The 24,539-nt window shown below is 42.2% G+C and overlaps 1 protein-coding gene across 3 annotated transcripts; it reads right to left on the bottom strand.

Moving 5' to 3' along the window:
• Window positions 1-1,251: 1,251 nt before the first annotated feature.
• SEH1L (SEH1 like nucleoporin) lies at window positions 1,252-24,215 on the bottom strand. Of its 3 annotated transcripts, none has more exons than XM_090039624.1 (9): window positions 23,503-24,215; window positions 17,587-17,637; window positions 14,962-15,108; window positions 13,510-13,721; window positions 12,480-12,578; window positions 11,281-11,421; window positions 7,776-7,933; window positions 6,111-6,261; window positions 1,252-2,053 (listed from the first exon to the last, which is right to left on the bottom strand). In XM_090039624.1, exons 1-9 carry the CDS (start codon window positions 23,611-23,613, stop codon window positions 1,864-1,866), a joined length of 1,260 nt encoding a protein of 419 aa, XP_089895750.1. In that variant the 5' UTR covers window positions 23,614-24,215; the 3' UTR covers window positions 1,252-1,863. The 3 variants fall into 3 exon arrangements, with proteins under 3 accessions (XP_089895750.1, XP_089895752.1, XP_089895751.1); XM_090039626.1 differs by lacking the exon at window positions 1,252-2,053 and adding an exon at window positions 3,262-3,608 and having other exon boundaries at window positions 23,503-24,208; XM_090039625.1 differs by lacking the exon at window positions 1,252-2,053 and adding an exon at window positions 3,262-3,675 and having other exon boundaries at window positions 23,503-24,203.
• Between the last annotated feature and the right edge of the window lie 324 nt (window positions 24,216-24,539).

Consider the following 24,539-nt stretch of genomic DNA (forward strand, 5'->3'; position numbering starts at 1 on the left):
AGAGGCATACTGTACTGAAGTCACAGTGGAAATTTGCTCCTGAAAATTACTTGGTTTGAAAGGCATCTTCTCTAGCAACCCACAAGTCAGCTGATGTTCTCAAAGCATTGGATACTCAGCCATTCCATTTTGTAGACTTACCAGTTTTGGTGATGAGTGGATATAAGAAAGCAAGCAAAAAACCTTTATTTTATTCCATCATAATCATGCAATGCTTATATAATGAGCACGCTGAATTTTTACTAAGAAATTGTACATTAAGCATTTCTCTGTAGTATTACTCAGCTCTGAGTGAGCCAAAGTATATATTTTACACGCAGAATTCTTGTAATATATATTTTTTTCATTATAAATGACAAAGATGTCTCAGGTATGCAAAACAAATGTGGTTGTGTATACTGTTAAAAGACATGCTGAAACCTGCAGAGTCAAAGTAGAATCTTGAAATATTTAAATTCAGATGCAAAGGTAATTGTGAAGCTATACCATGACAAAGTAGGAGTTGGAATAGCAGCCATGTTACAAATTTTAAAGTGACCTGTAAATTATATTTGAGCAATCAGGGCTACGCTGCTTTGTTATACAAATGCACCGTTTTTTACCTTAAGACCTTAGAAAAATAGGGCTGAAAGAGACTTCCGAGACTTCAAGAGATCAACTATTCAAGCTTCCTGCTCAAGGAGAGAGATCTCCATCTAAATCATTTCAGCCAAGATTAAGAATATCAATTCTATATTTCTCTGCTTTGGCTCCAGAGACTTATATTATTATTATTAATCTCCTACTTTAATAGAAAGGGCAAGAGCTTCAAATGTTAGGTAGTTAAAAGCTCTTGACAGTGACCAAAAACACTTTCTTTTTTGTTGACCTTTCATAGTTGTAGGCCCTTTTTAATGTAATTCACACCAGACCTGAATTATAAAGAGATACATATTATATATATATGCTCCTTTTCTATCACAAGGCTACTAAACTGTATACAATTTAATTTTCTTTTTAGCAGTCTTCTAGCAGTTACAAACAAGATGTTTTGTGTTCCATATCAACACCTAATTCTTATTGTTGAAAAGTATATAGCAGAAACTGTATACTAATCCTTTTTTAAGGAAAATTCTGTTTGAAGCTCCAGATTAATCCACTACATACACCTTAATCTGAATAAGATGACAGATGGGACACTTGACTCTAACATGCCCCTATATCATACTAGGTGCCTTTTAATTAAATAAAAAGAAAGCACAATAATCCACATCTTTTAAAATAAGTTTTATTAATCTATTTAGTGACAATTTAAAAAAATTAAATATTTAAATCTTATGCAGTGAAGTGGAAACTTCAAATGACCAGACACTCCAAACTACCATTTTGCTGCAGTATGCACAGGAACAGTTTATTTTAGGAGTTACTTCTGATGTGATCCTTGAGTTACAGAACTGTTTCTTGAGAGCATGTTGAACTCTGACAATACATTTCACATATATCAATGTGATATACAAAAAATAAAAATAATTAAAAAAAAGAAATAAAGAAAAAGAAGAAACTCAAGACCACAACAAACTGAGTACAAAAAATATGGGACAGGCATTTTGAAGTCAACTACTCTGCATATAGGTCTCATACTTAATGCTGCTGGTATTGTGTTGTCATAATTCAAAGGGTATTGGAACAATGAAGCTAGTGTTCCTTTGATGCACAAGCATAAACGTTCAGACTCCAAATACTGTGGTTTGTTTTGCAAAACATGCAAAAAGCCCCCAAATTTTGAAAATCTTCAGAAGGAAAAATGAAAAATGAAAGCAGCTAGAAAATGGAAGCGTTTACAAACATCAAGTAGGCCCTTTAGAGTTTATTTTAAACAACGTGTTAAACCCCTTCATTTTCAGGTAAAAGGTTAAGAGGCCGAGAGATATATCGTCTGCGAGGGTGAGGATACTGGAGGTTGGCAGTGTCAGCATCGCAAGAGTGCTCTATCAGAGGAGGAGGAGGTAGGAGCTGGGCATGACTGGACCATCTTGATCCAGCCCGTGGGGAATCCAGAGGGGGAAAGAAATACCTGAAACAATTAAGACAGGAACAAAACACCAAAACAAAAAAGAAAACAAAACAAAACAAAAACAGAAGAAAAAGAGAAAAGTAGTAAATACAAGGAGAACCAAAGGGGAGAAAAGACATGCTGGAAAAAAAAAAAGCTTTAGTATATCCATGCCAAAACCAATAGAGTAATAGCAAAAATCAGGCCCCAATTCAAAACAAGATTCCAGATTTGCTCAAACAGTTCTTTAAAGAAAAGTACATGTTTCCACTCAAAGTATAGAAAAAGTATAATGTGAAAATATTTCTAACAGGCATTTTACAAAGGAATAAGTTACTTTGTAAATTAAAAAGATTTTCTAGCACAACTATCAACATCTTTCTCTGATGCTCACTCTCTCCAATTATTCATGCTTATTAACAGAGCTTTTAGTAACACTTCATTTGCAACACCAGGCACACATTAAATAATATGCAAATACATATGCTGCATTTACATCTAATTCAAATTAATCTCACTGCACATTTTAAGATGGATGTAAAACCACTGCATTGTTTTTACAACAGTTATCTTTCATAGTATACATCTACAAAGAATGACTATTGTTTCCATGAAATACAATCACTGTATGTATTTACAGATTTCTGCAAAAGCCTTGGGATAAGATTAAGATTTCTGGTAAACTCACAAGCTCTAGGAATTATGCCATTCTTCTGCCATTTCTATTATGACTTACCCGTAATATGCATTAATTTATTATAGCTATTAAAATATCTCTAAACATTATCTGTTGTGTTTATAGCTCTGTGGAGAACATTTACAGAATGCAGAGGCCAAATAATTTATGAAATTCTGGGACAATCTACACTGGAAGATGACTTCTGATGTTTAATAAATTAGAATGTTGTGCTTAGAAGGAATCTGCTAATCCATGAAATCACAACATAGGGGCATGTGGCGTACATCAGAAAAAGTACTTTTTAGTGAGGATGAATAAACTATGACAGTGCTTACAAAACATTTCTTGGAAGTGGTTAAGTTATAAATGTAACATTATCAAACTAATTTAAATTATCATCTGTACAATTGTCAAATCACACTGTTAGCCTTAAAGGAATAAGACAGCAATTTCCGTATATTAAAAATCTTTTACAAAGTTGTGATGTTTAGGAACCTTACTTATATAATTAAGCACTATGAAACGTAAAGCAAATAAACACTCAGAACAATTTTAATGAAAATTTACTGACTTTAATGGTCATTAGGCCATCTTCCCCCTCTTCCCATCCCACTTAAGAACAACAATTTTCTTTATATCAATAGACTAGTTCTTTAATTTCATGAATTTTCCAGGAAAAAAAAACACCTGTCTTGGTGGAAATTTGTCTCATCAAGAAGCCTCTCCAATTATCTTTCTTTCTGAAGTTCCAACATTATCAAACTTTGCTGGCTAATACAAAAAGGTATACAAGATTTTTTTAAAGGCCTTTTTGCGTTTAGTAGTTAGCAGGCTGCTGGTGTCTTGGGAGAGGTCAAACGGCGTTGGGGAAGGGAAAAAGGAGTTCATTTTCCATTCCTGTGTGCATGCAACAAGCAGCAAAACAGCAAAGTTACTCCAGTTAGCTTGGTATCAGCTCTGTTTTCTGTTAAAAAGGACATAATACAAATGGAGAAGGGAAAATGCATCACAAATCTAGACACACATTATCAGTACAAATAAGAACACAGCACTACTGAGTGTAGTTTTTTCCAGTAATTTTAATTTTTCAGTCATTCCAAAATAATTTTGGTCACTAAGTTGGTTGAACATAAGGATTTTGACACATTTAATCCTTAGAAGGTTAAAATCTTGTTATAGGTTAAATCCCTCTTTAGTGTTTAAAACATACTATCACTGAAAGTCACTACCTAAAGATACAGATTAGAAGCTATTTAATTCTGCATTTGACTGTATTTGCTCACATACCACATGCATCTTTTCCCAAAATATTAGCCTTCCAAAATTAGGTGCATGTCTTAAGCAGGGAAGCTGATTTTTTGCTTAGAATAGCAGCAGTTGCATTTCTATTCAGGCAGGCTTTAGGGAGTCAACTGATTTCATGGCTTGCTTTATTCCTATTAATTGCTCCTCACTAAACAGGTATTAATGATTCACTCTTTTTTTTAAGAGGCTTGATCAAGCAATCCTTTCTTCAGCAATTTTGGTGCCGAATTTAACTACTCCTGGACTCTCAGTTCCTATTTTACCCTGCAGACTGTTTTTAGCTCATTTCAAAATCCTTAGTCTGCCCATGGAGTCCAGTCTTCAGCAGCAGCTACAGTTTCAAGCTTGTGCCTGAGCATCCAAGAGCTACTGAAAATTCAGTTGTGAAAGGATTAACACTGCAGCTTTTGCCTAAACAGGAAAGGGAGGGTGGGTAGGCTAGCTGAAGATGAGGCTGTGTTCCTGCTGCCTATGGCCGTAAGTCTGGGGTGGGAGAAAGTCATTTTTCCTACATTCTGCCTTCCCAAAAAACAATGGGCATGTGTGATCTCATCGGGGGGGGGGGGGTGTTATGTGATAAAATACAGTATACCAATCTGGTCATTTGATCAATATATTTGGTTTTTATTAAGCATTTTAGTTTTCAGAAATATATTAGAACTATGGAATTTGCACACACTCTCAAGTATATGTGATCACAAAATGGCTGTATCATTTTTAAAAGGCAAAATCCCATGTAGTCTTGTTGCAGTATATGGTCATGAAATCTCAGGAATTCACCACTTACAGAAGAATTATACTTAACAATTGCTTTAATTTAGGAAAAAAACTATATTTCCAGCACTATACTTGCAAATATAATCTTGAACATATGCACCAATCCATTCTGAGACTGCAGAGAGCTGGAAACAAGCTAAGTGCAAACTGACTCATTCATCTCAATGAAGGGCTCTAGAGTCTACAATTTACCTTAATTTTTTTCCAAGCTGACATTATATTCAACATTTTTCCTGCGTAAGTTATCTCTGCTGGAACTAAAGGACCGATTTCTTGTTTTCTTACTCTATGATTTAGTCTATGGCCACCTTGTGCACTCCCACTTTTCACCCCCAAGGGAAAGTTAATTGCCTTAATATGTTTCCCGCAATCAGTGGAGCAAGGCAGTGCTGTAGTTCAGTTTAAAGTCCAAGGAAGAGGGTGGGGAGATGCTCTGGAATGTATTTGTTTACAAGTAACAGTTATGTCTGTATAGGAATGCAAAGGGAAATATAGCTTGGTGATAAAATAAATGTATTATGTGGAATTTAACCTCAGTGAGCTGTAAAGAACAGGGCCTTCAACATGCCCTGTATGATCATGCCTTGTATGATCATATCTATATATTAAAAATGCAAGGTTCAGGAATTTAGTACAAACTCTTTCACTCATTTAACTGAAAGTTTTTAATATGTCTAGAAAACAAGTGTCATTCTAACAGAAACATAACAGAGAAAGCAATTAATAATTCCAAAAAACTAATTCACAAAAGAACTCTTAAGTTAGTCAGCCTAGGTATGTAAGAAAAACAGTTGGAAATAAGAGCTAGTTGGTTCCTATTAGAAGACAAGCACAGATAATTGTTTCCTTCCGCATTCCCTTCCTACATTATCTCATACCACAAATACAATCTGTAGTTGGTAGCCTTCCTAAGCACTTAGCTATGTACCTCAAACAATAAGACAATTACACTGCTCTAAAACACAGTGTCATCTCTTCCTGTTTGAAACTACTGAAGATGTTTTAAAAAGTACAAAAAAGAGGTGAGTGGAAACAATTTGTGAAAATAGTCTCGAGTGTTTAAAAGAAGGGTTCCATTTGTTTTATGGTTTTGCTGGTTCCCCATCTACTGACACTGGCATAGTATACTAATCTCAGAGCTACAACTGAATAATCTGTAGAAACATTAATACAGTAATAAATAACTTTAAAGTATCATTAAACATACTTAAGAACCATAAACAAAAAACAAAATTCAGTACAATTCAGTAAACAGTTTTACAGAAGAGTCAATACATTCCAAATACATTCCAAAATTCCAGTCTCAAGTTAGCCTACCTGCCAGCAAATGATCCATTTAGTGAATTCTGGAAGCTTGTATTGGCTGAACCTAAAGAAGCATTAAAAATGCCCTGCTGAGAACTACCATTGACTGGACTCCCGTTACCTTTCAGAATGCCAGTGCACTTCCAGTTGTCCATGTAATTAGCTAAAATACATAAAATAAATTTACTTTCCATCCCCATATTCAAGAACATTTGATAATATCACAACTTTGACAGATATTCAGCCCGTGGAAATCGGAGAAGTTTGACAATTCAATGGCACTACATCAATGTAAAAAACAAGTGTCCATCTGACTTCATAACAACTTGAGATTCTCTCACAGTCCTCCTTAAATTTAAATAGAAGCTTATTCCAGAAGCCACAGAAATTAAACATTTGCTTCCCCATTATTGGTCTGAGTGACAGACCAAATAAGACTGACAGACTACATAATTCATAGTTCCTGGTCTCCCTAAAAAGATAAAGATTTGTGAACTAGCTGCAGCAAAGAGCTGCACAGGACCACCCAGGTATTTCACCTGTTTTCTGCAGCCTTTTTTTTTTTTTTTTTGTGCGCAGCTTCCTTCTATTGGCTATACAGGATTGTGGTTGTGCTCCAGCAGAATGGAAAAGCAGCACCCTTTGGAGTAAAGGTTGCAACAATCAGTTGAGTGGACTTGTTCTTAATTTAGAAGCCCATTGTAATTAAGCAGGTCACAAACCACCCATATACAAAAAGGCAGGTTAAACTGTATTTTCATGATATTAATTGTAGTAAGCATGAATACAGTACATTTAATGTTCAAAAATTAATTTGGGTCAGCTTGAAAATAAAAGTTAGAAACTGTGGGGAGAACAGGCATATGCAGCTCCAAAACCTGAACCTTAAAAGAGAGAAATTCAGAGACTAGAAGCATTTAAAATGTAGGCTTATTGAAAACATATTATGAAGTCCATGGACAGCAAAAAAATAAGTCTATGCACTACAAAAAGACTGGTCTGGCACAAGATCTTCTCAAAATAATCAATAGAAGGGAGTGAAAATTCTCTTGACATGTGGTTAGAGCAGAAGAAATGCCTACAAAAGAATCAGCATTTCATAACTTAGAATTCTGTATATGTCTGACATTTAGCTGGACCATGTAGGCTCATTAACCAAAGTCACTTATGAACGCTTATCATTTGAATCGGAAGTAGTAAGCATTTTGGATCACAAATTATGATTAGGAACCTACCTAAATCGCAGTAGAAGTTTGGGGTACAGCAGTACCTTTAATCTATTTGCTGTACAGACCCCCTCACTCTGAGTGGACAAGAAGCAAGTAATGCCTTGGTTTTGTCCCTAGACCACTCAGTCGGCAGAGGGAAAGGGGTACAATGGCGAGAAGAACAAGATTAAAGGCACTGCTGCCCCACAAACTTCCATCATGATTTAGGTAGGTGCCTAATTAAGATACATGCTACTATCATGGTCTGAATAAAACACTGAACAAAGTGCCGCATTACGTCCATATACAGAAGGTTTGACTTTCTTTTTCCAAACACACACAGGAGTACTAAGACTTGTTCACAAACTCAAAAGCCTTGTGCAGGAAGAAATTAAATTTCTGTATAGATTCTCCCAAAAGTCAGTATTCAGTTGAAGTAGATAAAATATCTGACCTGCACTGCTCTTACCTTTCCATAGCCTAACACAGCCATCATCACCAGATGATGCAAGCACTGTGCCAGTAATATTCCAGCTCACTCGCCAGACCTGGGAGTTGTGATTATCAAACTGAGCCACTATGTGAATTTCAAATTTTGTTAATCCTCCAGAAGAAGTCAGTTCTTTCCTGTTGAAAGAAAACATATATGAGGGTAAAAGTCTGCAAAAAGAAGAACATTAAGGCAGGAGAAACATTTAGACTACGGATAGAAATAACACATAAACCAGTGTAAGTGATCAGAATCTGAAATTCAGTGTACAGCCACTTTCAAAATGGCAGAAACCAGTTTAAGATAAACCTGGATGGATTCAGTATCAGACTTAACTGATTTACGTTACATCGGTTTATTGAACTTCTATCCTAGATCCCCTCCAGATTCAAGTTAACTCACAGTCCCCCAGCATCCCAAGATGCTTTGCACCTCCCTTACAACTCTCCCCCTCACAGAGTAGGCGGGCTATCCTTGGCCCAAGCCTTCCCCTTTAGCCAAGGAGGGAGGTGTGCTCTAGCACCCCACAGCCTCTGGCCTGGGCCACTGCAGGCATGTGACTGCATTTCCAGAATTAAAAGTGAATGTCTGTTCACTTATTTATTGGTTCAAACTATGCAGCTTACACTAACCTGCGAATACTGAATCAATTCAGTCTTGGACTTTTTGATCATCTGTACTTAGCCTTTAAGTTCCAAAAACCCAAGTTTTCTTGAATGTGTAGTTTTCCAAGAAGTGTGCATGACAATAATTTGTTGGACTCATCAAGCAAAATAGTTTTGCTAGTTCACTGGTTGCCTTAAACAAGACATGTCAAAACTGGTAACCTACCAAAGCTGGTAGCATGGTGATAAAACATGTTGTGCTATTCCACACACTCACCTGGAAACAGCTGTGCCACTTTAGCAAGTAAGCTAATTAGCTCTGCTGAGAAACATAACTTTTTAACCCAGATTCTGCACTAATAATGGACTAACACCACTTACGGCAGTTCACTACATCCAATCATGAGCTAGCATGTACACAGCAGTACAGTATATTTCAGCACAGTACAGGCTAGCATAAACATATTCCATAACAACAGTACAGACATACCAGATGATTGATAAAAAGCACCTCTTTCTGAATAGACTTGCTAAAATATTTAATACTGTGCCCACCACTTTAACAGGCCAGACAGTCTGCAGAACCACTGGCAGGTGACGTCACACCTAATTAGGGAGTCAACAGACTCAGGAGATGGCAAGTGAGGCCAGGCCTGATCAGGGGAGCCACCTGATTGCAGTGGGGATGCTTGATTGGAAGAGGGCTGGGTTTAGACAGGGTATAAGCCCAGACCCTGGGAACAGAGCTGGCAGTAACATCCTGGGGACATGGAAGAAACATAACCCAACAGAAAGGCTGAAGCTCCTGACTGCCAGTATGGAGAATGTCTGAGACCTCTGAAGATTCGGGTAGGCACCATGGGGATGGAGAAGGTTCCTGGGGACCCAGAGGAGATCCAGAGCCCTGGAAAGGGGGCCAAGTACCTGGGCCTGTTGAGAGTGGCCTAGTGAGAGGCCCAGACAACCCAAAGAGCGAGGGGCTGTGTGCATGGGGCCTAGAGAAAGGCCAGCCCAGCCCAGTGGAAGAGGACCTGTGTGTACAAGGATTTAGAGAAAGGTAAGGCCAGCCCAGAGCAGGGCTGGGAGGCTGGGGCCTATTGAGGGGCCACATGAGCCCTCAGTAAGAGCCTGAGCAGCAGGGAGACCTAGTAAAAGAGGCCTGGGCATGACCTGCAAGTGAGGCACAGTACATGGGCCCATTGATGGGTCCAGGGGTGCCCAGAGAAAACAGCAGCTGTATTGCATGATTTAGGCACAGCTTCAGGCCCACCGAGAGAAAGTGACTGATCCATGGAGGGGCCCAAGAAGGTGGACCAACGGAGATGGTGGGACTGATGGCTTGAATAACTGATCAAGGACCTTGACTGGCCAATGATGGGGCCAGGGTCTCAGACAGGCCGAAGGGTGAAAACCCACTGGAGACAGCCAGAGGCGGACTGCCTGGAGTCTTGACTGGCCTGTCAGCGGGGCCAGGGCCTGGAGAGGCACAAAGGTCCCTGGATGGGGACCACTGCTGAGAAAAAGGGGTCAGAGGGTATACAACGTGGATTACAATGGCTGGCACTAAGCCATCTGAAGATGGGGTTCAAGTGCAAACTGGGGGCCAGAAATACAGAACAAGAATAGAGATGGAGTCCAGATCAAAGGCAGCGGCCTAGGAGAGACGCAGGACATCTAGGGGTAACCCAGAAAGATGGATGGAGGATCAGGTAGACTTGAAGACTGGTCCTGAATAAGACCTAAAACTGCACCTTGCTGGAGTTGGTTGGCATGGTGGGGCTGCTGTGGCGGGGCAGCCTCCATGAAATACCACACATGGGCCACGTCAGGGGAAGGTGAGGATGGGGTGCTGAAAAGCCTCAGCCCCCACTGCCTTGGGGGTGACCCTGTGGAGGGGGAAGGATAAGAGCACAACCCAACAGAAAAGCACTGGGCAAGAGAAAATGTGTGAAGCATGGAGGGTCCAGCAGGCCCGGGGAGAAAGACCTGAGGCCTAAATTGAGTGAGAGGCGTAAGGGTCTGAGGGCCCGGAGAAGAGCTGTACCAGTAACAAGCAGAACACCTGTAAGAATTACGCCTGTACAGAGTGGCCAGTATTTGCTTCAGATTCAGCCAATTCAGAGGACAGTGATTCAATTTGGTGATTTGAATCACTGTCCCAAATCCATTTCCAAATCTCCGAACTGAGATTTAAGTGCTTACTTTTTAAGCATTGGGATACTAGGGCCAGGCAGAGCATCCGTTAATGTGTTTGGGAGAGCGGGCAGGGTCACAGTGAGGCTCACGGGGGCTGGGGGAGCAGGCAGAGAATGGCGGGGTTCCCCCAACCCAATGGGTCATCCTGTGTGCCCCCTCCCCTCCCCCCCCCAACTACTTACCAGCACAGGGTCTGAGTCCAGCACCCTGCAGCAGCAAGCAGGAACTGCCCAAATCAATTCTGAGAGCTTTGAATCAATTTGGACCTCTTTATTCATCTCCCAGTTCAATTCAGATTCACAAATTCAGCTGTCAAATTAGGAGGAATCTCCTCCAAATCGAATCAGCACCTGAAGCTTCGCATAGCCCTAGTAAGAATGCCATCTGCAAGGCATGGGACAGTGTAGGGCAGGTACGAAGCTGTGTAACTGACCCATGAGGCCAGGACCACAAGTCAGGGGTTATTATAGTAAGATCAGAGCAACCTTCCTCAACGTGTATATCTAATAACATTCAAGACATGGCAGGCAAGAGGTGGACTGTCCCTAAAACAGGGTATTATCCAAAAAATTTTGGACACCCTGGTACACCCTGTTACAACTACAAATAATTTGTTTTGCTTCCAGAGGGTAAGACGACATAATTATGTAATTTTGTATTAAGAATCTGCTTCAAAAGCTCACCTTAGAGGTTTTAGCGTGAAAATTCGTACATCTTTGGTTGCCACAGCTAAGATATGGAAGGATCTTCCTAGGTTTGGAGCAAATGCAATATCATGCACAGGATCAGTGACTGTCATGAGAGCTTCTGCTTTTGCATACTTCCTAAAGAACAACAGACAAGTTATGTATTAACTGAGACCCAATAAAAGGTTTAATGATTCAAATGATGTGGAAGGAAATGCTGTAAGTGACCAGAGCCAAGACTATCAAATATAGAATAACATTTTCTTCATAGACATTCAACAATAAATATTTTTAATTAATTTCTTAAAATACAGTCACAAACTAATTACTTCCATTTAATTGTATTCATTTGTGTTCAGTGAGTAGACCTATGCTTCATTTACTATATTGTTTCATGTACACAAGGTTCAAATTATGCTATCATCTGCACCGGGATAAATAGTATTTATTTTCTTGACTAACTACAAACCCAGAAACACCCAGGCACCCATACAACTCCTGTGCCTCACTGACTATGCTACTGGCATACTATAGAATGTCTGTATTTGACAATGGAATGATTTAATGTAATTAAAATACCACAAGTACATCTTTACATTATTTAATGAAGAGTGCTTAACTTTACAAACCTAATGTTTCATTAAAAGTTTTTTATAGCATGCAATTTATTTGCAAGAATTTTTACCAATGACTTATTAAAATGTAAAATATTTTACAAGTTTTTAAAAATAATAGTGCACGGATTACCATTTTGACTTAAAAAAACAACAGCAATCACAGAACCATATTAACCTTGGCTTTGCTAAGATATGCACATACTTACTTTAAACATAAGGGTTAGTAGGATCAGAGGCTTTTATCCTCTGAAAATTCCAGCGATAGTAATGCATTTGAATTGTCAGATTAACAGAAGTTTGTAAGCCCATTACAAGAAGCATCAGCCAACATTTTGATATTCCTTGATCCTCTCCTCTACCGACTCTACCGTACAGCAACATACAGAGCAACCATTTCCAGAGACTTCTCTCAGTGTCCATATTTTTATTGAATTTTTTTCCTCTGTCTCTAGGAAGTGCATTATTTTTCTACTTCTCTTTAAGCACAATATCAAGAATTATTTAACTAGCCATATGTTATGCACCAGCAAATAACCATTTTAAGTCAATTTCAAAGATTACCTTAATTTTTTAACATACCTGGTGTTCTCATTATATTCATAAATCTGAACCTTAGCCAAAATATTTGGACTGTTGTCATCACTTCCAACAGCTATCATTGGAGAATGTGCTCGAGAGCTAAACAGGGAAAAGTAAATGATGTTAGGTTTACAAATGATCCCTAAATAAGCAACACCATAAGTATTACAGAAAGAATATTAAAAGAACAGTTTGCAAAAAATCAGGGCAAAAGTTAAGTGCTATCTATAGCTGTCAGTTGAAGCTTTACTTCTGCCAATTTGCAATTCCATCCTGTGCACTGTTATAAGGAGGCATCTTGTATAATATGTATACAAAGATTGTCATAATATATATGGGGTAGAAACTGGGTTGCATAAGCAACTGTCAGTCTAGCATTTCCTAACTTTCAAATGGCTGAAGTTCTCTTGCTTGTGATGCTGACAGTCCCACAGCATATGAATCAGGAGGGTCTGAGCCGCACTGAAAAGCAAATTACTACCACAGGATTTGCTTCACTTGCTGAGTTCAGGAAGACTACCTTCTTTCTATAAGAACGGATAAGTTGCTGGGTCTAGGACAGAGGTGTCTAAAAAAGCACAGTTCAGGCTGGCTCTCTCTACCATTCCTGCTATTGAGAGAGTTTTTTGTCCCATACACTCCTCTGAAGCAAAGGAATTAATGCTTTGTACTGGGTCAGCAGTAGCTGACTGAAAATATAGTAACCTGGGAGCTTACTAAGGAAACCCACTCAGGCTCTCTCTTGCCATCTTTCTCTTAGTACTACTTCAGCATCTCCCTTGTTTCTTAATGCAAGAGATGCATTGTTACTTTGGCAGTGGCATAGACCCAACCTAAAATTATTACTTACTCCTAAGTGTCAGAATTAGAGAGAGAGTGGGTCAAAATCTTGAGTATTTTTCTTCTAGCTCTAACATGTATCTACTCTAACATGTGAAAATTTAGATTTTTATTCCATTCAATTTCAGACTAAGCCTTTGATTTGCTTTTAAATTAATCATAAACTCTTAAGTGATGTTATTTAACATACCTTGAAGGATTCCAAGAAATACAACTGCAGCTTAGTTTACATGATATTTCATGCTGCAGTGACCACTGACTGAGATTCATAACATCTGGGGCTTCATATATCCTCACTACACCATCTGCTGAACAGGTTGCTAACATAAGACCCATATGCTTGGGAGCAAACTTTACATCTGTAACAGATGTTCTACTGTCTACCAGTGTGGTCCTCTTTACCTGAAGACAAATACAGAAACCATTAAAGAAAGAAATGCTTATGAGGTTCCATTAATCATATTTTCACTATTATACACCAGGGAAGCCTGCTGTACACTTTATAATGCAGTCATGTGGCCACATAAATTGTCATATACTCATGCTCTGAAGTCTAGTGTCCACAGACACCCAGAAAAAAGAAGTTACTGGCTTACACATACTTTTTGCACCAAATTAAGTAAATCTGTTAAATAACTAATCTAGTTAACTGTACCTATGGTTCTATTTGCATGAATTTAAGTGCATTAATATTGATATGATTTATTTAAATTTACTAAACAAATATATTTCTCCACTGTAGCAGCTGTGAATGTAGACCAACCAATGTTTAGTCTCTTATGTATGGAAAGATAATCTTCAAATGTGTATTCCTAAAAATAGTTTCTATTCTAACTGTAGATTGCTTAAAGCCATAGGTCTGGAAGACATGAGCTACTGTTGTCATATTAACACATGCTTATCGTAAAGCCTACTGACCACATTTTTACAGGTCAGTGCTGGAACGCTAATATTTTTGGTGCTGTATCAGGAAGCGATACTATCTAGTTATTTAAAACTAGCTTGACAAAGTCTGTAGTGTATATTGGAAGACAATCTTTAATTAAAAGAGGTAATGAGCAAAACATGGCTTTTTTCACTATCTTTTTGTTCAAGTGGTTTTTCATATTTTTTAGGTTCAGGGTCCCCAATATATTAGACTCAAGGCTCCCCTCTCACCTTTCACTTGTTGTTTGACTATGGGGAAAGAACACAATTATTCTAATGCAAAGAACTCAGAAAGATCATAACATCTCAGAACATTTTTTGACACTGGTTTCCTATTTGGAATCTCTAAGTTTATTTTGTGAATCATATCTAAGTGTTTATACACCTAGTAGTGTCAATATCACACAACACCCTCCAACTCTGGTTTAGTTATTCTTTATTAATAGAGACACTTCAGAAAATGAGATGCACTCTTCGGATGTATTTCAGGATAGAAAGTGGAATTAAGATGTGAAGAGAAAAAAAATAAGGACATCAAGGGACAATCACTTGGAGTTCTAAACAATTTTTAACATTAAAAAATTTAGCCCTGTCATTCTGAAGTTTTAACCACTGAAACTGTGGTCCTTAATTATAAATAAACAATAGACAAGGCACAAAAAACATGAAAACAAACACGCCTGCTCAAAACCAATGTTAGCATTTCAAGTCTCACCCAGTGACTCTGCCCTCGGAGTTTATCGTTTGATTCTCCCACTATTTCTTCCCACACAGCAGCAGTTCTGTCAAAAGAGCAAGAAGCCAGGACCTGTCCAAATTCAGGATGAGCCCAGGTCACACGCCAGACAGACCCACTGTGCGTCTGCAAAATACAGAAAACACTGTCATCTGTAGAATGAAAACATTTCTACAATTCCAAATCACCTAAAGTTCACCTCTTGCATTAGTAGTTCTCTGAGGGGGAAAGAAGTTACAGCTGTACAAAGGTATCAAATATAGACTTCAGACTCTCTCTCCAGAGAATGCTCACTAAAAAGCTGCAAATTCTCTATCAACTATATTAAATATTAAAGAACACGTTAATAGACTGGGGGGCTGTGGTGTAGACACCCACACAGTCAGATGGGTCGCCAACTGGCTGGTGGGCCGCACCCAGAGGGTGGTAGTGGATGGATCCTTCTCAACCTGGAAGGACGTGGGCAGTGGGGTTCCGCAGGGCTCGGTCCTCGGGCCCGCACTGTTCAACATCTTCATCAGCGATTTGGATGAGGGGGTAAAAAGCACCCTGTTCAAATTTGCTGATGACACTAAGATGTGGGGGGACGTGGGCACATTGGAAGGATGCAACAGGCTACAATCAGACCTAGACAGGTTACAAGGGTGGGCAGACAAAAATAGGATGGGATTCAACACAGACAAGTGCAAGGTGATGCACCTGGGGAGGAACAACCGGCACCATACCAACAGGTTAGGGAACTCCCCTCTTGTCAGCACGGAGGCGGAAAGGGATCTGGGGGTCATCATTGACTCCAAGATGAACATGGGCCAGCAGTGTAGGGAGGCAGGTAGGAAGGCCAACCGCACCTTGGCATGCATCCACAGATGCATCTCGAGCAGGTCCAAAGAGGTGATCCTCCCCCTCTATGCAGCACTGGTCAGGCCGCAGCTGGAGTATTGCGTCCAGTTCTGGGCGCCACACTTCAAGAGGGATGTCAACAGCACGGAGAGGGTCCAGAGGAGGGCCATTCGTATGATCAGGGGACAACAGGGCAGGCCCTATGAGGAGAGGCTACGCAACCTGAACCTGTTCAGCCTTCAGAAGAGAAGGCTGAGGGGGGATCTTGTGGCCTGTTATAAACTAGTCAGGGAGGATCAGCAGGCATTGGGGGAGTCACTGTTCCCCCGAGCACCGCCAGGAGTGACCAAGAATAACGGTCCCAAGCTGGCAGAGGGTAGGTTTAGGTTAGATATCAGGAGGCACTACTTCACAGTCAGGGTGGCTAGGGTCTGGAACCAGCTTCCAAGAGAAGTGGTGCAGGCTCCTACCCTGGGGGTGTTCAAGAGGAGGTTAGATGAACATCTTGCTGGGGTCATTTGACCCCAGTATTCTTTCCTGCCATGGCAGGGGGTCGGACTAGATGATCTGCTCAGGTCCCTTCCGACCCTAGAAATTATGAAACTATGAAACTATGAAAAAAAAAACTAGTTACCGCAAACATCAACCACCAAAGGTTAATTGATAAACTTTATTCACCAATATTACAGATTGCTATGAAACTCCTAAATTTCAAATAGTAGTTCAAGTGCTAATTATTTTGAATTGTTTCCAAATGAAAGTGAGATTTTTCCACTACCACCCATTGCCATTATCACCTATGGCTCCTCTGCGCTTCTTTCAAGTCTGTGTTGAAGAGAATTTACATCATCTTCCTGCCTCTCTGCAGCTCCTTTCTCCAAAGGAGTAATGTCTCTTATACCTCTCTAGCTGCACATATTTTTTTTCCTAGAGGAAAATGGCCTCAAAGCTTTACCTGATTTTCTAAATGTAGGACTATAAGATTTAATGTCCACTTTATAAACTCAAGGGCAATTCAAAATTTGATGTCCTGGTTCTGCTCTGGAACTATGCTGACTAACCTTGATATAAGACAGTTCTCAGAAAAAGATAGGAGGAGTTACAGGGAAAAGTCATATCTTATAATATCTGATTTATTTTTGCAATTTCCAAAACGAGATTATCTCATTCCAGAAATGCATTGCTAAGTAAATGTAAAAGTAACCAAAATACTCTACTGAATTTTTAGTCTGTACTAGCCCCTGAAAACACTATTGTTTATATATTCTGTAAATTTAATGCAATATCTAGTACAGGACTACATTACCACCACAGTTTTAAGTCTCTGAAACCTAGCGTCAGATGTCTACTTTCTTTTTAAATGAGAAGCACTGAATTTAGGGATTAGACACTTGCTGATTCTCCTTTTGCTACCATGTAAAAGCTTCATGAGCCAGGAGATGTATGTGGTAACCATGTTGGTCTGAGACAAAAAGAAATGCAAAAATCTACAACTCTTGGTTCCAATATGATAACTTTTATTAGACCAACTGAGAAATTACAAAAAGAAAAGAAAAGAAAAGAAAAGAAAAATTGAGCAATTTATTTTTTTTTTTTTGGCAATTTCTCAGTTGGTCTAATAAAAGGTATAATTTTAGAACTAAGAGTTCTAGGTTTAAGTATTTCCTGACTCATGAAGAAATGCACAAGTGAAGGGATCTACTGACAAAACGCAAGGGGTTTCGGACATAATTACTGATATTTAAATGTAGTAATAATCTTTACCTTCCAGCTGGCAGTACAGTGCCAATCCCCATTTTCACTTTTGTCCCAGACCTATTAAGAAAATAAAATACAATCATAAACCTTGCTGTAAAGTTTTTTTCATCCTGCAAGAAATGAAAGGCAAACAAAGCTCCCAAGATAGTACTGGTAAACAGAGACAACTAAAAAAAAAAATAGCCATACCATGCAGTTCCATTTTTCCCTTAAAACCCTACCCTATCCCAGTACGCTCTTACATCCCTCTTTTGAAAGTAGTTCCTTGCAGAGATCAATTCTGCAGAATCAGTTGCAGGAAGTATACTGTTTCTTTTTAAAAAAAAATAAATCAAGAACTTATTTATAAAAGGTAATGTTCTGCTCACTTGGTTGTCAGAATAGCATGAATGCACCAAAATTAGTAAGTTTCACCCCCCACCCCCCTATGGATCTCATGTCCTATTTAAACTCAAGCCAGAAGTTTATAATAATGAAGATGTGGAATGATAACCATCTCCATGGCTGCTGAGAAATTAAAGAAGTCACAACTGCAGTCAGGAAGGCCAAGGCAGAGATGGAACTGGGACTAGCTTCCCAGATCAAGGACAACAAGAAGTCCTTTTTTAAATACATAGGGGGCAAAAAGAAAGTACCGGGTAATGTGGGGCCCCTGCAAAACACGCTATGAAATCTGGTTGTCACACCAGACTACAAAGCTAACCTATTTAACAATTTATTTGCCTCCATTTTCCTGAGCAGGGACCGGATCAGCCCCCGCACCGGGACCCCCCCTCAGACCCCAGGGGAGGCGCACCCAGGCCAAGGGTCAGCAAGGATCTAGTCAGGGAACTTCTGGAGGGACTGGAGGTATTTAAATCAGCTGGTCCTGACAATCTCCACCCCAGAGTATTGAGGGAATTAGCTGAGGTCATTGAGGGACTCCTGGCACAGCTTTGCGAGCGCTTGTGGTGCTCTAGTGTGGTGCCAGAGGACTGGAAGAGGACCAACATGGTTCCCATTTTCAAAAAGGGGCGGAAGGAACACCCAGGAAACTATAGGCCAGTTAGTCTTACCTCGATCCTGGGTAAGCTTTTTGAGAGAATTATCCTGGTGCATGTCCACGAGGGGCCAGTGGGAAAGGTTATGCTTAGGGGCAACCAACACGGGTTCATTAGAGGCAGGTCCTGTCAGATCAACCTGGTGGCCTTCTATGACCAAGTCACAAAATCCTTAGTTGCAGGGGCAGCAGTGGATGTAGTCTTTCTGGACTTTCAGAAGGCCTTTGACACTGTCTCTCACCCCATTCTCATTAAAAAACTAAGGAACTGTGGTGTCAACACCTACACAGCTAAATGGGTCACCAACTGGCTGGAGGGCCACACCCAGAGTGGTGGTGGATGGGTCATTTTCGACCTGGAGGGATGTGGGCAGTGGCGTCCCCCAGGGCTCCGTCCTCGGGCCCATACTGTTCAACATCTTCATCAGTGACTTGGACGGGGGGTAAAAAGCACCCTGTTCAAATTTGCTGACGACACTAAGATGTGGGGGGACGTGGGCACACTAGAAGGGAGGAATAGGCTGCAATCGGACCTAGACAGGTTACAGGGGTGGGCAGATGAGAATAGGATGGGATTCAACACCAACAAGTGCAAGATGATGCACCTGGGGAGGAAGAACCAGCACCATACCTAGTCTTGGGCTGGGGAACGCCCTTCTCATCAGTGCAGAGGCAGAAAAGGATCTTGGAATCACTATCGATGCCAATATGAACATGGCCAGCAATGTGGGGATGCAGTCAGGAAGGCCAACCATACCTTGTCATGCACCCACAGATGCATCTCAAGCAGGTCCAAGGAGATAATCCTCCCCGTCTATGCGACACTGATCAGGCCACAGTTGGAGTACTGCGTCCAGTTCTGGGTGCTGCACTTCAAGAGGGATGTAGACAACATGGAGAGGGTCCAGAGGAGGGCCACTTGCATGATCAGGTTCAGCAGGGCAGGCTCTACGAGGAGAGGCTACAGGACCTGAACCTGTTCAGCCTCCATAAGAGAAGGCTGAGTGGGCATCTAGTGGCCTGTTACAAACTAGTCGGGGGGACCAGCAGGCACTGGGGAAGTCCCTGTTCCCCCGAGTACTGCCAGGAGTGACCAGGAATAATGGTCACAAGCTGGCAGAGGGCAGATTCAGACTAGACATCAGGAGGCACTACTTCACGGTCAGGGCAGCTAGGACCTGGAACCAACTTCCAAGCAAAGTGGTCCTGGCTCCTACCCTGGGGGTCTTTAAGAGGAAACCCGATGAACACCTTGCTGGGGTCGTTTGACCCCAGTACTTTTTCCTGGCGTGGCAAGGGGTCGGACTTGATGATCTGATCAGGTCCCTTCTGACCCTACCAACTATGAAACTGAGGTATGAGGATTTTTATGCCCCAAATCATGCAGCTTGCCATGCTACATGCTCATGAGCAATTTGGGAGATGGGTCATAAAATGCCCCAGACCACAATCACATGACTCCCAGCTGTCATGGCTGCCCTGTGCTAATACCTACAATCAGCTGATCATCAGGGTTTAGCAGGGAACAACCCCTGGTTCAGGACACAGCTGCCCTGTGGCCAATCTCTAATACTGGACTAGAGCAGCCTTAAGTCCCAAGCTGACACTCAGGCTGCCCTTTACCCAATCTAAAGGAAAGGCTCCCTGAGACCCAGCAGGTTTACTGCCTTCCACTGCCATCTCCAAGGGACCTATAGAGCAAGGCAGCAAACCTGCAAATTGTAGGGAACCCCAGAACTCCTCACCTTCCAGACCCAGGCCTGCCCCAATCAGATTACTGTCAGGATCTGGATGGGGCAGCCCCATGTCTGTGACATGCCACAAACCGTTTATAATACCAAACAAACCAGCCACAAACAGATCAGCAAAGATCTGAAACAAAAGTGGAACTTCTTTGTGGTGGTTTACCATTCGATGGCACCATAAATTGGCTTAACATATGTCACATCACATATTTAACCTGTTAGGCATTACACTAATGGCACAATTGCCAGGGCTGAATGTGTATATGACCAAATAAAGGTTACTACTTTAAGACAATTGTGCATGGGGGGAAAAAATTGGGACTTCACGTGACAATTGTAAACAAGTAAAATTTCAACATTCCTAATGCGGTGACTAATGCTCAGTACTTGTATGGAAACGTTTTTCAAGTGACTGACATTTAAAAATACTGTATTTACTTGTATTCAAGATGACCCCCCAATAATCAGATACTCTGCATGGAAAAACTATAAATATGTTATAAATTCCCACGTACAGAAACTAATTATTGGAGGATTGCCTTTAATTCGTGCCCTCTGCTGCCACAGCAGGGCAGGCAATGAGGCAGGTTGCACGGAGAGGTTAAGTAGCTTGCCGCCTGCACGGGCCTGCCACATTCCCACTTCTACCCCTGTAGGCCTCCCACCCCAGCCCCAGCCCTAGCCCTGCCTTTCCCCCATCCCGTTCCCATCTTCTGCTCCCCTCTCCCTTCCCCAGACTGCTCCCTGCTTTCCCTGTTCCCTTACCCTTGCTCTGTGTTGAAAGGCTCTAGATCCTTTCCAGCCTGAGGCACTAAACTCGGACCTAGCCCAGGTCCAGAGCAGCACAGTGCCCCAGACTGCAGCACGTATAAAAACCTGCTGGCATGAAGCACAGGTAAGAGGGTGGAAAGGGGAAGAAAGGGGCAGGTAGAGGAGCAGAGTTGCACAGGGTAGGGACATGGGGAGGAAGGAACTTTGGGGGAAGATGGTGCAGTGAAGAGCTGGCAGTGAGGGCAGAGATCAGCTGCAGCTACAGATCCCACTGCCTTCATGTTGATTTTAAGAGGTGGGGCTTTTTTCCCCAGTGTTAAATGAGGGGAGAAACCTTTTCTTAGAATCAAGTAAATACAGTATATGAAATGTTGTAAAAATAAATGACAATCCAGAACATGTGTGAGGCAAGTGTTTTTATGGGTGATATCTTTTATTGGACCCACTACACGGCTGAGATAGATTTAGACAAGTAACAGTGTTATATCAGTACTACAAAAGATCCAAATCTTGCCAAAGACTTGCTTCAAACATTTCCAAAAATGTGTAAGTTAATAAATAAGAGAAAACTTAATATATTCTAAACAGACTGTGAAAGTTACTACCTCTTCCTTTGTGGGCATCTGCAGTCAGAACACAAGATCAACAGTTTAGGGGTCACTTTTCTACGCCCAATGTCTCTCATTTGGATATAGGACCTTGATCAAAACACTTACACTCTTTTCCTCAGTAATCCCACATACCCCAAAAAATGGGGACAATCTAGCAGCATCTTTGTGACAGAGTCTACACAAGATGCTACTGCGCAGTTATTATTGCTTGTTTATTTAGTGCATGTATTAACAAGTACTAGATAAATGCACAATAACCTGAGTTACTGCAGAGCAGTACTGGCAAATACAGTACCTTTTTTGTGATACTACTGCGCAGTAGCATCACGTAACAGTTTTTGCCACGTGACACTACTGCACAGAAGTACTAGGCTACTGCACAGTCAGCGTCTCGTGTAGATGCACTCTGTAGCACCTCACATAAGTGGCTGAAGAAATCACCGATCACAGCAAAGGAATAAGTGCGCTAGGCATATGCAATCTATTCTTGCTCACTAGGCAAACTTAAGGGAAATAATTTTGCCTACAAGCCTGCATTCCCATGGTACTCTGATATACCGTTAGCTATGATGTTGGTTACTTGACTGTGCAATCTCCCAGGTTACAATATCCTGTAAACTAGACCAAAAATGAAATACCACCATACATGCGAGACCGTGTGAGGCTTACTGAACATAAAGTTTCTATGATAAAAAAGCAGCATTATACCATTCATGAACAGTAAACCCTGAACATATTATTAAACCTTACTCCTTCATGGACAGTCATACCTTCCTTAAGCATGTTGTCTTTTACATTATATCAGCTTAATTTGAAGCGATACAGTTCTATTCATCACCTACATTTTACAAGTGATATGCAAATGCAGCTGTGACTGCAGATGCTCATAAAGGAAGAGGTAGTACATTTCGCAATCTGTTTAAAATATATTAATTTCTCCCTTATTACCTTGTTAACGAAAAAGGCCCAGGCCAGCCTTCTAAGGGAACTTCCCTGCTAATATTGCCTCTCTTTTTTTTAAATAAGTAAATAAATAAAACCAGCACATGAAAGGCAGATATGGCTCCACTCTGTGAAAGGAAATTTGAAAACCAAGCTGTTGGCATGTCATGCAATGGGGTTGCAGCAGGCCTACACCCATAAAGACACCTATGAGCCTTCCTTGGTGAGAAAGGCAAGGGAAGGCAAAACCTGGGGGCAACAATGAAGCAGGAAAGGGATGGGGGGGGGTCAAAGGTTACCCATGAGGACTCCAAGGGAGCGGAGCCAGGGCCCACTGACCTCCCCAAGCCCCGCCGGGAGAAAAGGCTGACAGACTGCCCCAGGGCCCGGGCCGTCCCCGCAGCCACAGCATCCCTCCGGGCCAGGCACTTTTAAGTGAGAAGACTACAACCCCAAAGACCTATGCAGCAGCCGCAGCCCCACACACGTGAAGGCCCTAACGTGAACTGCTCCCGCAGCGCCCCAAGGGAACGGCTACGGCTCGGCTCCAGGGTGGAAGCCCCAGGCCCTGGCAGCCCCGCCCGCCGCCGCCGGAACCACGTGGCTGCCGCAGGCCGGGGCCCCCCTGTGTCCGCGCCGCCAACGGGCTGGGCGACACCACAGCAGACACCGGGATGGGGGGGAAGGCAGCCCCCAGCACAGCACGACTCGACTCGCCCCGCGGCCGCCAACAAGGCCGGGCGAGACCACAGCAGGCGCGGGGGGCGGGTTCACTCCCGCCATTATGGTTGGACTCGCCCCCTCCCCCGCGCACCTTGACGCTCTGGTCGCTGGAGCAGGTCGCCATGCGCCGCCCATGGAAGTCGAAAGAGACGTCGTGGATGAGGTCGCGGTGATCCGCCGCGATGCTCCGCGCCACGAACATCCCCGCGCCGCCGCCCGCTCCCTCGGCACCTCGTCCCCCGCCCGCCGGCCCTCGGCGCTGCTAGCCCTGCCCGCCCGCCCGCGGCCGTTAGGGGGCGCTGTGCGCGAGCCAAGCCGCCGCTCCCCCCGTATGCACAGCGCCCCCAGCGGCGGGAGGCCGGCCCTGCCCGGGCTGCGAGCTCCTGGCAGCGCGACTTGTCTCTGCTTCCGTGTCGCGCTGACGGCCGGGGGCGCAGTGATTCTCTTTCCTGAGGGAAAATGCGTTGGATTAAAAGAGACGACGCACGTCGCCCTCCGCACCCGCCCTTTGCAGAACCCTAGCCTCCCCCCCCGTGCCCACTAACCGCTCCTGGTCAAGCCTCTCGGATCCCCCTGCGCTGCAGCCTGCTCCCAGCTCTAGCTACAAACCTTGGCTGAGGTGGACGTGAACCCAGGGGCAGCCACGACTGATCGTGAAGAGCTGCGTGCGCTGTCAGGATGCTCTAGAAGGCCGGATTTTGTTGTAGGAGAGATGTAGGCTGAACTCTAGTGACTGCAGGGCTAATACAACATCTTGGGGCTCTTTTGGCTAGTTTCTTGTGTTTTTTAAAGTTTACAAGCTAATAAATGAGTACACGTTACAATAAAGTTATATTTTTGCTTTGATCTTATACAGCACTGGGCCTGTGGCATATTAGTAGATCTTCTAGCTGCCTTTTCACTTCAGGAACAACGTGTTTTGTGTTATACGTGATGTTGCACCCTGCTGCTTCAAAATCCTGCACCCTCCACCTGTATCCCCCTCTTCAAAAGCCTAGACCCACCCATGCATTTAAGAGGTCCTTTTATAATACCCCTGTGGTTCCCCTCTTTTACTTCAGGCTAGCATGATTCCTGCACATTCCCCACCTCCCACAGCACCTGCCCTAGAAAATGAGATCTCTCACT

This window comes from Crocodylus siamensis, chromosome 3 (genome assembly GCF_052110815.1).
Source record: "Crocodylus siamensis isolate JL-2025a chromosome 3, ASM5211081v1, whole genome shotgun sequence".
NCBI classification, from domain to species: domain Eukaryota; kingdom Metazoa; phylum Chordata; order Crocodylia; family Crocodylidae; genus Crocodylus; species Crocodylus siamensis.